This window comes from Strix uralensis, chromosome Z (assembly GCF_047716275.1).
Source record: "Strix uralensis isolate ZFMK-TIS-50842 chromosome Z, bStrUra1, whole genome shotgun sequence".
NCBI classification, from domain to species: Eukaryota; Metazoa; Chordata; class Aves; order Strigiformes; family Strigidae; genus Strix; species Strix uralensis.
Window position 1 is genome coordinate 56,953,139 of NC_134012.1, and position 16,416 is coordinate 56,969,554.

At 40.3% G+C, this 16,416-nt stretch overlaps 1 protein-coding gene across 4 annotated transcripts in view; it reads right to left on the bottom strand.

The window, feature by feature from the left end:
- Window positions 1-14,481: 14,481 nt before the first annotated feature.
- YTHDC2 (YTH N6-methyladenosine RNA binding protein C2) overlaps window positions 14,482-16,416 on the bottom strand; it is a 38,174-nt gene continuing 36,239 nt past the window's right edge. For 3 of the 4 annotated variants that reach the window (XM_074856219.1, XM_074856220.1, XM_074856218.1), the window contains 3 exons: window positions 16,145-16,327; window positions 14,830-14,931; window positions 14,482-14,675 (listed from right to left, as the gene is read on the bottom strand). In XM_074856219.1, coding sequence (XP_074712320.1) covers window positions 14,860-14,931; window positions 16,145-16,327 — 255 coding nt within the window. In that variant the 3' untranslated portion in view covers window positions 14,482-14,675; window positions 14,830-14,859. Of the gene's footprint in view, window positions 14,676-14,829; window positions 14,932-16,144; window positions 16,328-16,416 lie in introns of those variants that run through there. The other variant, XR_012627114.1, reaches the window with a different exon arrangement.

Here is a 16,416-nt window from a genome sequence, read left to right on the forward strand (position 1 = left end):
CTAGTAAATTTTTTTTTATTCAACCTACAAATTTTTTGTTTTGTCCCTCCCTTATTTCACCGGGAGCAGGGGGAATAAACAACTGGCCACGTGGCCATTTGCTACTGGCTGAGTTCAAACCACAACAGTCTGGGAACATCTTGAGCAGAATAAACTGGCAGTCTCCCACAGGAAACAGCAGAGAGAAGGCAGCCCTGTGAACAACCAGGAGATATTTGAGCCTCAGCTGAAATGGAGGAGGGCAAGGTAGAGGCAGTAATGCATGACCTTCTCTCCTTTCCCTACCTCAACATTTTTTTCACTAGCCTTAAAAATTCTGCTTACTCACCTTGCTCAAGATATGCACAATCAGATATTATTTAATTGGCTTCTGAAGCGTTTGAATTATGGTAAGAGCACACAATACCTGTCACAGGTAGAACAAACAAAACAGAAGCTAGAAGCTTCTGGCAATGAGAAAAAAATCACTTCTTTGCAAACGTAAAAAGCAATGCACAACATTTATAACCAAACATTCAAATAAAATATGTGGAAAACACAAAATAATCCTGGCAAGCAACAACCAGGACCTAATTGTTTGGACTAACTTCTAGACATCACTGCCCAATTCTATCTTGGCATATAAACCCTTTTATTCCCCTGGCACAAGCCCAAGAAACTTCAGCCAGATATTCCCCAAGCTTTCACAGTTCTCTAGGAAGGTCTATCTGTTTTTCCTGCCACAATAGGTTTCTTCCCACGTTACACTTCAATTAAGTCTAGGATCACCACCAAAAGAGCCAGGTTAGACAGCTGATTTTGTCCTCTGACTTTGGCACCTCCAGAAGCAGTGCATAAGCCAGATGCAGCCCTGCCTGTATTTGGTACTAATTATTTGCAATCCAGCCACACAGGATCTCCCTGCAGAGCATGAAAGAAGCCCAGCTGCAGTAAGTTTCACAGACTATGGTAAGCAAAGGAAAGACAGAGGCAAAGCAGAAAGCACTATGAAACTTCTCACCTCTCCACTGGAGAACACTGGAGTTCGAGCTTAGCTCTGTGCTATACTTACCTGACTTCACCCAACCTTTAAGCAAGTGCAGGTGATGGGGATCCTTCTGGTGGTGCCTCCAAATTCAGAGATACTATTCTTTTCTATCTCTGCTACTCACCACCTTCTCTCCATCCGTAAATGCAAACTAAACCAAAACTTTCATGGTTCCCTTAAACAGTAAATAGGTACATCCTCGTTGCCACACAGACCAGAGACACAATGTTCCAGGATACTGCAGAACAATTCGCTGCAGAACCATCTCAGGCTAGATCAATACAAAAGCTTTTATCTATTGTTTCCTTACACAGTGCTTTGACAGCACAAAGAGAAAAAAAAAAAAAAAGAAAAAAAGAAAAAGGCTGAACATTAAAGAAAGACACCAGTCCACAAAATCTGCAGTTTATGCCAAGCACAGAGCACATTGTGCACTGGGAATACTCAGGGGCTGAAAAGTAAGTATAAATTTTCTCTCTCCCTTCAATATGTCAGCCAGTTTCAGACCTAAGACGAAAAACACACATTCCACCTTCTACTCTTACAAAGAAAGAAATTTATTCCTTAGGCCATAGGGGTCCTTGTAAGCAGTCTTCCTCCAAGTACCATGTTAATGAACAGGAACAACCACTGATCCCACAGAGAGAAAGGGTTGCAGTCAGAGGGAACATAACTAGCACCTTAATTTTTCGCAGCTAAACTACATGTCCAACATAAGCTCAGTCTCCTGGCTTACAGTGTATAAAATGCATGCTTGTAAGAAGGATAACAATTCCTCTGATTTCAATATTAGAGCTAATGCGTTTCAGCAAAATCATAGGGAAAAAGAGTTACCACCCTCAAACCCCACTTCAGAGGGAAGATTCTCCTCACCATACTCCTGCCATCAGACCCAGGTAAAATTGCAAGTTACCCAAGATAAAGAAGTGATGGAGACAAATCAGGTATTAGCACAAATGATAGTAACAACACAGCCTTTTTCAAAATTAATGCCAAAAAACACTCTCCATATAATGAACTGACATTTCTCTGCCATCCCCATTTAGGGAATGAGAAGGCTTCTGAAATGCCAGTCAAAAGTAGCTTCAGTGCCTCTTCTCCATCCCAATAACTAGCATGGTTTTTCTTAATTACTGTTCTGCAGATGTCACTTAGTGGTTTTCCCTGATGACAGAGATCATTATTCAACTTTCCCTTAAAAAAAAGAGAAGAGGAATCTTTGGAGAGTGAAACTACTTCTGCCCTTAGAGATGACAGGGTGACAGATGGTGTCATTTTGAATATTCATCAAAAGCCCAAAGTGATTGCATTTCCAGTGAAGTGGCAAAATGAGTGATGGAGGTCAGGGCTTCTGAGTCTTCAGAAGCGGCAGGAGAAGAGGGCAAATCAGGAGTCCACAACAGAGATGTTTGTTCAGCTGTCATTTCCCTTCATTGCACAGTAGCTGTTTTCTTCACCTGCAGAGAAAGGCTTGAATACTAGAAACTGTCTATTTTGTGAAGACATCCACAGCCAAAGTCTGGCAACAGAGAAAGGCTGAACCCTTCTAAGCTTTCACAATTCATGGGAACAATCTACAGTTGGAAAATAAAACTGACAATAATTTCATAAAATCCACACTGTCAGATGTCCTCTACGGCTCACATTGAACATTGTTCAAGTGTAAGTGAAAATAATGAAGAGGTCATGAGCAGTCCTGGCAAGGCTATGGCTGTGGAGAACCCATATATCTTCATTTGTGCACAAAGTTCAGAAATATTTCATATGATAAAAGTGTCCAAAAATGGGTTATTTTTAAAAAATATACAGGAAATAATCACAAAGTCTCTTTTGCACTCTTATGCTAAAAACTAATACAAAAATTTATATATTTAGTACTTATTGCAAAATTTGGGGGCAGAATAGCAGGTCAGGTACCTAACTTCGCTAATTTGTTTTTATTTTTTCCTATAGACATTTTATACACATCCAATCAAAACTTTTTTTTTTAGCCTACCATGTTGGAGTTTTCTACTAAGTAAATGCATTCTTTTTCCCTTCTTGATCTGAGGGCTCTTTTGATAATTTCTCATTCACATTAGATACTCCCCATTTTTCACTCCCAGCATTCTCAACAACTAACTCACATAAAACCCTCTGTTATAGAAAACGGACAGAAGATATTCCCACTGAGAGAACCAGTTTTCTTACAGCTGATTTCAAGAGAGAACAGTTGCAATGCAACCAAAAGCCATCTTTGGCTTTCCAGCTGTCTGCTGCCTCAAGCAGACAGTGGATTCATGCAGAACCTGCAGGGCATGGCTTCTTCTTGGGAAGACCTATTTCTGAAGGGATTGCACCTTGATTGCCAGAGAGAAATAGTACCATGACAAGAATTGGATTGTTGCCAAAATACAGGGTTCTTGTAGGCTATCTTCACCATTTTCATATAAATTAAACAGAGTGCTGAGCTAGTCATAAATTTATCCTAAGGGAAAAAAATAGGAAACAAGGATGGCTATTAAATGGCACTACTTGGTGCAAATGAGTATTCAGCTCTGGATTCAAGATTAAAACAGGTATTATTTTTTCAAAAACTTTTTTTTTCTTTAATGCTTAAAGCTTCCTTTTCTTTTAAATCTTTAGGTATCTTCTCCTGCTTCTTCTTTCCGATCCACTGAGACATTCATATCCCTGGTAGACTTCTTAGTGACTGCACTAGGTCCTGCAGTAGTGTGTTTTAGGTCTAACCTAAACCTTTCTAATGATGCTGTGCAGGAGTTAAGGCCCAAAAAGAAACATCCAGTGGCATTGATCTGGAGTCTTTAGAGTTGGGCACTTAACTTTTTTTGTTGTTCCTATTTTAACATTACTCCAAATAGTACCAGCGTGTACTATTGCAAAGTCTCAAGCAAGTACAGGACTACTAAACTTTCTCATCTCTCTTCTGCTTGTTTATAGCAGTCACTGAGAACAGAAATGCTTTCTGGAAAAGCATGGAAATGGTTTTGAAGAACCCTTCCAATGCATAAAGAACTGATCTTATCTCTCCTTGAAAATCTAGTTACTATCTCCTTACAGAAGTTGCACAAAAAATAGAACAGAGAAAAATCACAGAATCATAGAATATCTCAAGTTGGAAGGGACCCATGAGGATCATCGAATCCAACTTCCTGCTCCTCGTAGGACAACCTAAAACTAAACCATATGACTAAGAGCATTGTCCAGATGCTCCTGGAACTCTGACAGGCTTGGTGCTGTGACCACTTCCCTGAGGACCCTGTTCCAGTGACTGACCACCCTCTCAATGAAGAACCTTTTCCCAATGTCCAACATGAACTTCCCTGATGCAGCTTCATTCCATTTCCGTGTGTCCTATCGCTGGTCACCAGAGAGAGGAGATCAGCACCTGCACCTCTGCTGCCCTCCCTGAGGAAGCTGTAGACCGTGATGAGGTCACCCTCAGACTTCTCTTCTCCAGGCTGAACAAACCAAGTGACCTCAGCTGCTCCTTGTTAAGTCTTGCCCTCGAGGCCTTTCACAATCTTGGTCACCCTCCTCTAGACACACACCCAGTTTCATGTCCTTATATTGAGGCGCCCAAAACTGCACACAGTACTCGAGGTGGGGCCATACCAGTGCAGTGCAGAGTGGGACAACCAGCTCCCCTGAATGGCTAGCTATGCTGAGCTTGCTCTCTGTAAGGCTTCTCTATCCTTGAGAAAGTCCACAGCTCCTCCTAGTTTAATACCATCAGCAAACTTACTTAATGTACATTCAAGTCCTGCATCCAGATCATTTATAAAAACATTAAAAACCACTGCCCCCCTGTGAAATCGACTGGCCGCCAGCCTGATGTCACCCCATTCACTTATAACCCTTTGAACCCGACCCATCAGCCAATTGCTCACCCAATGGACTTGTCTAGCTGTGTACTGGACATTTTGTCCAGCAGGATACTGTGAGAGACAGTATCAAAAGCTTTGCTAAAACAACAACAACAAAAAAAAAAACCCACCCACAAACTACATTTACTGGCTTCCCTTGGTCAACTAGATGGGTGACCTTGTAGTAAAAGGAAATTAAGTTGGTTAAGCAGGACTCTACACTCATGAACCCATGCTGGCTATGACTAATGACCATGTTGTCTCTCAAGTGTTTTTCAGTATCTTCCAGAATAACCTTCTCCATAATTTTACCAGGCACTGCAGTCAGAGTGACAGGTCTGTAATTACCAGGGTCTTCCTTCTTACCCTTCTTGAAAATTGGGACATTTGCCAGCCTCCAGTCGACTGGGACCTCTCCAGATTCCCAAGATCATTGAAAAATAATGGAGAGGGGTCCTGTGACAGCATCAGCCAGCTCTTTCAGTACTTGGGATGAATCCCATTGGGCCCCATAGACTTATGTACATCCAGCTGGAGCAGCAAGCCTCAAACAAGTTCAAGTTCAGCTAGGAGTTTATCATTCCCTCAGTTGTGGTCTTCCAACATGGGGCTCTGAGAGTCCTGGGGCCCTTCATTGGTGTTAAAGACAGAGGTGAAGAAGGCATTAAATGTCTCCGCTTTGTCTACACCCTTATTTGTGAGGTGACCAACCTCATCAAGCAACGGATCAATGTTATCTCCGATCCTCCTTTTGCTGTTAACATATTGTAAGTTCTTTCTGTCCTTCACAGTTCTGGCCGGCTTGAACTCTAATCAAGCTTTGGCCACACAAATTTTCTCTCTACAGTGGCAAACAGCATCACTGTAGTCCTCCCATTTTGCCTTGCTTGCTTCTAACATCCATGCACTTTACTTTTCTGCCTAAGTCCTAGAAGATCCCTGCTCAGCCCAGCTGGCCTTCCACCCCACTTGCTTGGCTTCCAGCACTTTGAAATTGCCTGCTCCTGTGCTCTTAAGAGACGGCTCTTAAGTTTACAGCTCAAGCAGAGTGAAACAGAATTGCTCTAGAAAAATTCTGTTGCAATCTAGGACAACAGAAATAGCAAGGAGCAGGGCTCAGAGTGTTATGGAGAAGCCTACTGATGTCTGCACTTCAGCTGAGTGAGGAGTCACATTTTCCATATGCTGAGGGACCAAGAGCTAATAAACAAGCAATTTTTATACACAGTATTTCAGTAAGAGAGACTTCACAAACATTCTCTAGAAAGCTCCTGACAAGCAATGCAAATAAACACATCACTAAGAGGCTGGAAAGTTATAAGCCATTTAAACATTTTATCAAGTTATACAAAGTCATGGAGAGAAGGCATATGAGGGCTGGGAGCTGGATCCTGAACCCTGTCCTGAGCTGACCTTTCTACTTAGAGAAACCATCCTCATGTCCATCATTTCTTGCAGGCAAGTAGTGTTCCACAGTGTCTACACAATAAAAGTATTATTTAAAGCCTTTAATAACTAACATATCCTTATTGCCCTGGTTTCATACTGTCTCCTTTCCAAGGAGGAGAAAAGAAGTACTTAAAAAACAACTTTTAAGATGTATGTTTTAATATCTACCTGCAGCCTAGTACTTCTTGTCCTCCTCTTTACAGGAGTGAAAACTCACAGATAAATATGTCAGATATAAAGCAACAGGCTACTATAAAAATTCCTTACTATAATTCTCTGCTTTTCCTGGACAGAGGCCATTTCGTTTGCACCTGCTAATAAATCTAGGTTGTTTTAAAACAGTCCACAACAGACAAGAGCTCATATGCTAGCCAACTGCACCACCTAGCTTCACTCTAAAGGATCTTCAGAATCCTACTTTTTATGACACCAGCGTTTATATTCCTTCAAGGTGAATACTTCTTCCAGTTATCACCCTACGCATCTGGTGTCTCACTACTGATACCACAAACAATTCAACAGCTTTGACACGCTCAGAGTTCAAGAAATCTCACCTAAAAACAACGTAGTATTGGTGCTCACAGGACTGTAACAGAGCTCTTATTTACCCTTCCATTCTTCTACCTTACGCAGACTGGTGTGATCTTCCAGCCCATGGATACTTCCTGTAACTCATGTCCACAATTACCAAAGCCTGCCAGCACCTGCTGTTGGTTTGTTCATTACGGAGCAGAGTGCTATCAATTAAAGCAAATCTCAGTACATATGAGCGCATCCACTTACTGATTCTGTGTCTGGGAACCTGAAGGCACCCTTGGTCACATTTCTAGCTATATTTTCTTTTCTAGGAGTGTTAAAACAGGGTGTCTGTGATCTCTGACTTCAGTCAAAATTGTCCTGACTTTTAAATGAAAACTGGTACATTCTCATGAAGTTTCAATTCTGACAAAAGAATACTTTCTGCAGTCTTTGAACTTGAGTACTGGGAAATGAAATAGCAGACTCTGTGTACCTCCCTTGGGTAAATGCACCATGGCACTGTTTTTAATTACTTTCTGACCTCACCCAGCTTCAATGCTCTAAAGAGGAATGAAAGCAGAGCAAAGTAACTTCAACATCAGACTCAACCATCACAGAATCACAAAATGGTTTGGGTTGGAAGGAACGTTAAAGATCATTTAGTTCCAACCCCCCTGCCACAGGCAAGGACACCTTCCACTAGACCAGGTTGCTCAAAGCCCCATCCAACCTGGCCTTGACCACTTCCCAGGAGGGGACAGACACAACCTCTCTGGGCAACCTGTCCCAGTGCCTCACCACCCTCACAGTAAAGAATTTCTTCCTTGTATCTAATCTAAATCTACCCTCTTTCAGTTTAAAGCCATTACACCCCTTGTCCTATCACTACCCTCCCTGATAAAAGAGTCCCTCCCCATCTTTCCTGTAGGCCCCCTTGAAGTACTGGAAGAGCAATATAAATATGGCTACTGCAGCCCTCTAATGTCCAAGCTGGGCCACGGTTCTTTGTAACATATTTGCACTGTGCCTCTGAAGACAGAAGACCAAGAGAAATTCACACATGAAATCTACGCCACACATACATTAACTAGTTCCAATTCAACCAGTGTAGGTAAGCAGGAAAATAAGCTAGAGCATCCATTCATGAGTCTCTTTGAAGCTTCACAGCCTGCTTGCAAGGTGTCCTTTGTTTCTCTTTTCTCTCCCTCCTAGATTGGTACTTTTTATCAAGTCCCTAGGACTGTTCTAGAATAAAAGGTGTATCACTCTTTTGTGTAAAAGCTTTGGATAGAGCACAGTAATTCTCTTACAGTGATGACACCTCACTTAATATGGTTTTAGAGCATATTAAAACTTAGCAGTGGCTAAGCTGCTGAAAGTCACTGAAATACTACCCTTGCCAAGTTGCAAGACAGATTTCTTCATTACTAACTGCACTTAAATGAATACAAAAAGCATGAGTACAGAATGAGTTCCTTAATCTGAACACAGCCATGAAAACAATCAAAAAAGGAAGGTTTGTGCTCTTATTTTGACAGGACACACTATAAGCTAAAAGTCAAGCAAGCTTGTCAGCCCACAGAGAGTTGGGACTCTTTCTGCACAGTTTGCTTTTAAAAAAGATTATTAAGATGTTTTTTACAAGAGCAGAAGATATTAAATCTATCTTACATGTGTAACACAATTTCACTCTCAGTTTCTGCCAGCATCCAGAACATCCTCATAAAGGAGCGATTTTGGCAATTGTGTTTTGTTCCTTAATCTTATTTGAGTGCTGCTAGGCTTCACCAGATACTCCCTATAGATAGAACAAAGCGGTACATTATTTAAGGGCCTCGGGCTACAACCTTTGCTCATATATCAACAGCACCAAATGCAATATGCCCACTCACATAGGCAACGTTACAACATCAGGCTGCAAATCTCAGAGCTGTGCATCATACAACACAAGGCAAAAAAGAATAATTTCACACCCACATGGAATGGAATTAGCTTTAAAACTCCTGAGCTTGACACAAATAAAAACAGTCTCCTTTCTGGATTGCCTGATTCAATTATGTGCCATGCTTTTTAGTATTTTTACGACTCCAACTTTTTAATCTCTAACATGATGCAAGGCATTCCCCCAGTCTGCTTTCCTGAGAACTGATTTGTCTTTAAACCTAGACTTGTACTTTCATTTTAGGCAACACCTTTCAACATCAAACAACAGAATCGTAACAACAAATAAACCTTTTAATTCCGAGCAGCATCACCTACTTTCCGCACTGGCATAGCTGTTAGAAGATGCCACACAGACAGCAGCAAGATAGCAGCTATGATGGCTGGAAACAATGTAGCATAATCCACTGGGAAGAAAACAGTGCAGCTAAGTGTGAATAGAAAGATGTAGAGCAACAGGAGACAAACTGCTAGTATTATTCAGATAGTAAAAGCCATGACTGAATACATCTAGAAAGTGGCTGGTCTGGAACAGTAACTTCAGCTCCATATGAAGAAAAAAAGAAGAGAAAAAAAAGAAGAAAAAAAATGAGGGGCTGCAAAACCACTTTAATTCATTTTAAAGACAAAGCACCTAGGGGTAACTGTGAACTAATCCAACCACAACCCAGAGAAATTGGCCTGCCAGATATGAGCTATGATTTAATTTTGACAACAGCGAGTATCAGGCACTTAAAATGGAAGCTGCAAAAAATTCCACAGTAAAAATTTAACCTACAAGCACTGGAGGAAAGGTCGTTGTAGATGTGACGACAGAGCAGAAATTATAGCAGTAGTGGGAAAAAAAATGCAAAAAAGCAAATATTGAAAGAAATAGCTGCAACAAATAAGCATTTTAGGCTACAAAATATTTAACAAACAAAATATTTAACAAACTATCTTTAGTTCCTAGAGAAAGTAAGTAAATTCTGTCTGTGGCAAAACAGCTTGTCACCTTAGCTTATTTTCAGGAACATGTTCCTGAGAGGGCAGCACACATCAGCATTTTCTCACATGAGCCACTGGCAAAGCTCTTACCTACTGTCCTGAGGAACACGACTGGAGTTGTCCTGAATCAGCACTGCTTATATAAGCTTTTCTCGTGTATGAACAAACTTTGCAAACCTGTGGCTGTCATCCATAACCCTATTTCTGTTTCCTTCCTCCTCACTCTAGTGTTTATGGACAACTGTCTAACTTGCAAGAACTTCATTTACACTAAGGCAGAGTAAATCAATTCCTGGCTGACAATCTCCAAACTGGGATTTTTACTGTTGCACAGAAGATTGTGATGGGCCATTTGTGCCATTTGTCATCATAGATACAAGAATTCTGTGAACTGCATGCTGTTGCCGCCCTAGTATTTTTCAGATAGATTCACCTCCTTGCCCTTCATCATGCTTTAGTTTTCACTTCTGGTATAATCACATTCAGTCATTATCAGGCAGGTTGGGTGTCTCCAAGAATCCCGGTACAGAGCTGCAGCACTGGAGTTCTTCCACAGACTTTTGATACTGCTGGTATCATCACACACATGGCCACAAAGATAACTCTCTCTTTGGGGATCAGGGTGATAGAAAGAGCAGACAAACAAAGAATGTCATTACACAGGGTCAGGAAACTCGAATGCACCTAATGGCTCAAAAGAGCCCTTTTTCAAAACATTGAAACAAGTTGTAGTTTTACAGACATAACATGAAACCAGAGCAGAGGATTCTGTGGAAAGAAATATCAGAAAACTCACTGCTGCACAGTGAAATAACTATAAAGACATTTTGCATGGATTTAACTCAAGTAATGTCTGGCCATAAAGACACCATTATTTTCACTGGATGAAACCTAGCAAAATTTGTGTAGATGGCAATGCAGAAAAAAAAGGAGTTTACCTGAGAAAGTAAGGTCACTTTCCTCTGAGTTTCAAGAGTGGAATATTTTATTGTAGACATTCTGCCAGACTCACTCAAAAATAATTTATGCTGATTTATTGAAAGTTACAATTCAGAAATGTGTATTACTATAGTATTACCAAGAAACAGTTGTTCATTTCAGATTAAAAAGGGAATGACAGCACATTATTTTTATTTAGAAATAAAATATTTCTGCAAATGACTGTGCACAGCAAGACAAAATTACTATGCATCACATTGCTCAGTATTCCTTCATTAAAAATCACCTCTTCTAGTAATTTAGTTCATTTATGAAAACACTTAAATCTACTATAGATACAAAACATACTATATGATGCTCCTTGCAGACTCTGGCACAGACAAGTTGCAGTATTGCTGTCTATGGAAAAAGCATTTACCTTTAGTTTTACAGACCATCTGTTATTGTTGCTGAATGACAGAAGTCCAAAGGATGAGCAGCAGCAACTAGTTGACTCTGTCTCATAGAGGTGGTTTCAGTAATCACTAGGAAGCACTGATACACTATGGCACTTAGCATACAACTAGAGAGAGCAGAGGTAAGCTTTTTTTTTTTTAAATCATCATTTAAAAAACAGTGTAATTATCTCCTTACAGATGAACTTTTGATGCTTCAGTAGCTTCAAGAAAAGTCCCCTGGATCTGTGCTCCAGACACTACTCATCTCTGATATGGTCTTTGCCGAGTTCAAATGCTAAGAGCAACCCTGAATGCATATCCATGAACTTAACATACAACTTCATAGGAAAAGGAGAGAAAGCAGAAAATACAAACAGGAAAGGAAGACAGAGAACAATTGAACAACAGATTTTCAGCTTAGTAGAACCAAAAAGATCACATTAAGTAACTGCCTATACTGTCAACATTGATTTAATCCTACTTTTATCAGCATCCAAAGACACATGAAATAAGCAAAATAATGTGAACCTTGTTTTAAAATATTTGCTAGAATGAAACCAACTGTATGAAGTCTGATTGCCACGAAAACACTGACAAATCACGGAAGAGGTGGAAAGTAATTTCAAGTGTACTCAAAAGCATCTCAATTCCTAATTAGCTTCTGCAGACTCTTCTTCACACACACTTGGGGGCATTTTTAACTACCTGGACATGAGGTATGAATGGGCACAGCAGAAACTTTACCTTTGTAAGAGCTGGGTCCACATGGGGCTGGGTGCTGTGCCTGTAAGGGCAGTGTCTATTGACTTTAAATGGGCACTGAGTGGACCAGGACCCTTTTTGATTAGTGGGTACCAGTGGACCACATGGGACAATGTCCGCATAGGTCTTCCTCTGCCACAGAGGCTACTTCTAAAGCATGATTGATAACCAGCCTAGTGATGCTCAATTTCAAATCTGTGGGACTGGCCCAGGGAATAGCCAGGGGCCTTCAGTCATCTCAGGGTACTTCTCTGAATACAGGCTAATGCTGTCAACACTTCCTGCTGGAAGCTGTAGTTGGATCCCAGACCCCAAAATGAGTCTCCAGGCTTTCCAGTCTGAAACTCAGATAGTGTCCCCCCTGAGACATAACATATTTGCAAGCCAGGTTAAATAATCCACAGTAACAGATTTGTGATATCACCCACTTAGTGTGGCTAGATGTGTGCTTATGAAAGAGCATGTAGAGCCACCTGTCATACCTCCAATAGCATCATACTCTGTTTTAACAACTGGTCAGATTATAAATCTTCAGGAAGGGAAGACTTTGACACAGCATTGTCTGAATCTGAATCATACCAAGTATCATTCCTGTCTTCTGGGTCTCTGTATAAAAGAAATTCCCTTTTCCACAGCTGCCAGACTACAGTCAAGTTTTTCCTAGACAGATACTGCTAGATGGGGGACCATGCATTGCTCTAGTTTCTCCACATTAGCCTGACAGCTTTTAACACAGGCAGGGGCTAGAGCCTTCTCCTCTACTGCAGCCTGAGTGTCCTGCTGGGTGTGGGTCAGTTCTCTTCATAGGTAGGCACCTTGGGCTTGGGCTGCTTTCAAACACTGCTCAGTATCTCTAAGGCAATGAGCTAAGAGATATAAGCAGGGTAACTCTCCCTTCATGTTTCTGTCGTTCTGACTCTCTCTAAACATAGTATAATTTGATGTTTGGGGCAGGGCAAGGTCCCAAATAATCAACTAAGGCACGCGGTACAGGGTCAGGACTGGTCATGATGCAGTGTACCATATCCCACTTCTGACACCAGAGGCTTAAGGAAGCCCTGCCAAGTTACAGGTTCAGGGTATGGTAACAGACACCAGACCAACAGCTTCAGGGATAAACAGTTTGTTTCTAAATAACAGTACTAGAAAAAGTACAGATCAGTAGTACAATTATCTGGGTCATAACAACAGCAAGTCAGGTAATACTGAGCTAGTCCTAACATCTGCGCATGCAAAGACTTAAGTGACCATGGCTGTCAGGCAGGCAGCAGGGCAGGACCTCTTCTCCAGACAAGTGACTTGGACCAGCCAATGACCTTGGGGAATGCAAATTCCTTGGCTGGACCATTCTTTTTATCATCAAGCTGCAGAAGCACTATTTGGGCTTGTTAACCAAACACTACACCCCAACTCCACTGCCTCTCTGTGCCAGCTCTGTCCTTGGTGTGCATGGGGCCCGGGAACCCTGTACAAGGCAATACTGCCACACATTCCTTTGTGGACACAGACCTGGAAATATCATATAAGGCAATATGAGCCTTACAGCTTCATTGTATGCACCGTCTCCAGAAATACCATATGAGGCAATTCTAGCCTTACAAGGACCCAGTTAGTCTTGCAAAGGCAAAACCAACTGTTTACGTATGGAAGTCACTACACAGAATGCAAGAATGAAGACACAGGGTGCTCTGAACTGCGTGAATATTCTTAGTAGACTTAGTAAACATAAGTACAGGCTCAGAAGCAGAAAAAGCTCTTGGTTTAAACTATGTATGACCACAAACATAGTGCTGAGAGTGAGCAGACTGAATTTATACCAGCATTATAGTACAGTATGTTAACAACTAAGGAGAAGCCAAATAAAACAAAACAATAATAGTATAGAAGAAGAAGAAAGAATTAAAAGAAGAGGTATAGAAGGAAAGCATAAAGACTACATTGAAAGATGAAGAAAGTTGTACTGGTAATTTTATTTTTTTTAAAGAAATAAAAATCTTCTAATAATGCCCAAGTTAGTGAACTATTAGAGTACAATTTGGCAGCAGGCCTCTGAAAGACTGTTTTCAGCTTGCCAAAGTGTGAGGACCTTTAAAAGGTGAAAAATAACTGAAACCGGAATTACCACTAGACCAAGACACTCTCAAAAGTATCAATGCTCCTTTCACTTATGTATTTTAAATCAAAATTTTCATTCTCCAGCTGCCCTGTTGTTTGTATGAATATATCCTCCTCTCTTGCACTGTGCATATAGAAGTTCAACAAATACTTATGGAATCTTCCAATATATCTGGAGACATCTATTCTCAATGTATTTATTTTACACAAACTACAAGATTGATTAATTAATATCACACTAGTTTCTCTTATGTATTTTACTGTGCTGAGAAAGCTTTAAATGTAAACTGTATATTTAAACTGTCTGCTATGCTATTTTAAACCCACAAAAAATTTGTATGTGGTCAATTGTTTCAAACTTAGCTCTGAAGTTAATCGTGTTTTTAAATATCAACTGCACACTACTGTAAAAAAAAAATAATTCAGTCAAAACCAGGCTGGTGAATAATGTTATGACATTTGTTAAGACAAGGAAATACTGAAACCAAAATAATTCCCTCTTATTTTTCCACTGGTAGCTGCACAGCATGGCTAACAACTTCAGGAACTTGTTGCACTGCCTTCTTCCTCATCTTTACACTGTAGAGACACTGCTGGTTCTAGTGGTTATAGCTGATCTTTTCACAACCACAGCTAAAAAAAAAAAGCAAAAAGAAGGTAATATTTACCATTAAGTGTACCAGTTCTTTCACAAACTACAAAGGAAAGACAGTACTGTAATGATACATTGCATATAGATAGCTTTTCCTCTATCATAAAACCAGCAAGTAATGCATGAAATAACTACCTCTCACATTACTTGACATGCTCAATCAGTTTAGTTTTTTCCTGCCACGGGAATATGGTCCCAAAGCTGTAGCAACTGCTCTCCTACTTGTGGTTCCAGCTCCTAGAAATTAGCAGGAAATGAGAGAGGTTACTTGCACTGCTACTACTGAACATACAGAAACTATTTATAACAGAATTGTTAGATGAAGTTACTGGTGATTGCTTTCAGTCATTCTGAAGAGCTCATTCATTCCTTTCGTTATTGACAGACACATTAGAACTCTCCGCACAGGAAGGGTTTTTTGCTAGGGCTCAAGAGGAGATACAAACTTGCATGAGCAACCCTAGCCTACAAGTTTTTTGGGTTTTTTTCATCCACAGTAAGACACCAGTTCTTAAGAACAGAATACTGAGTGAACACACCACCACCATATACAAGACCATATGCACCATATATTTTGTTCCTTCCACAGGTTGCTTACTTAGTAACTAAAGATCATGATTCTCCACATCTTTTAAAAGTTTAATTCCATCAAGAATGGTGGAGAATGTGAAAAGGAAGATCACAAGTAATACAGTGGCTCTTGGTGGAATCACAGTAATATAAACCATCGTTAAGATCGTTGAGATCGTTAAGACTCTTTAGGTCTTTAGAGACACTTGTAACAGATGCACTGTTAACTCCATCACGTGCTACTTTCCCCATTTTTACAGTATGTTCCTTTACTCGTTCTTACAACTGGAGAGCTTTTGCGGAATTAGTGAGAAGATGATACAAAAAGCTAGCTCTAGAATCTCATGTCAAGGAGATATTTTGGAAGGGGACTGGGGAGAATGCAGAAACTGCCACAGACAACTGTTGTGCCAATTCTCTTCTAACTTTTTGTAGTTGCATTTAGCTTTAACAGACTGGAGAACTGTCATAAGCTTTCAAATCCCAAGATTTTCTTCAGTCTTTACAGGAAACTCAAAGCTATAATTATGAACAGTTATTTGGATGTGACAGACTATCTCGGGGCACAAATCTGAACCAAACAGGGAACAAATCTCCAGAACCAAAATTACAAAATTCCAAAAAGCTTTTATTTTTTGAAGCATCCAGCTTTAATTTTTTTTTTTTTTTTAAACACATATTAAGCAAGAAACTGCTTTGATTTTATCAAAAAGCCTCCATTACTTCAATGGTAATGCATTAGCAGAATGTACAATGTGCACCAATCAACTGTGATTCAGACTAACAGATATAGAAGTTGATAAATGTCAAGGCTGAACAAGCTAATAAACAATACACAGTACTAACAAGTAAAAAGGACTTTAGAAGAGAATAACATTACCTGGCTATCTCTGCTTATTTGTACTTTCTTATTGTCATTCCAAGGGTTGAGCAAATGGTGTGTACACTGAAAAGGAATGCTTTCTTTTCGGATCCACTCCACCTTAAATACACCTCCCAAACCAGCAGACCCCCAGTCTTGACTTTTCTCACGCCCTATCTCTGAAGCCATTCTAGCAAAACCCTGGAGCAAAAATTGAAATATAAAAGGAAAGACATAATTAGAGCATACCTGCTTACATTGGAATTAAATGACTGGATTTCATATGAAAC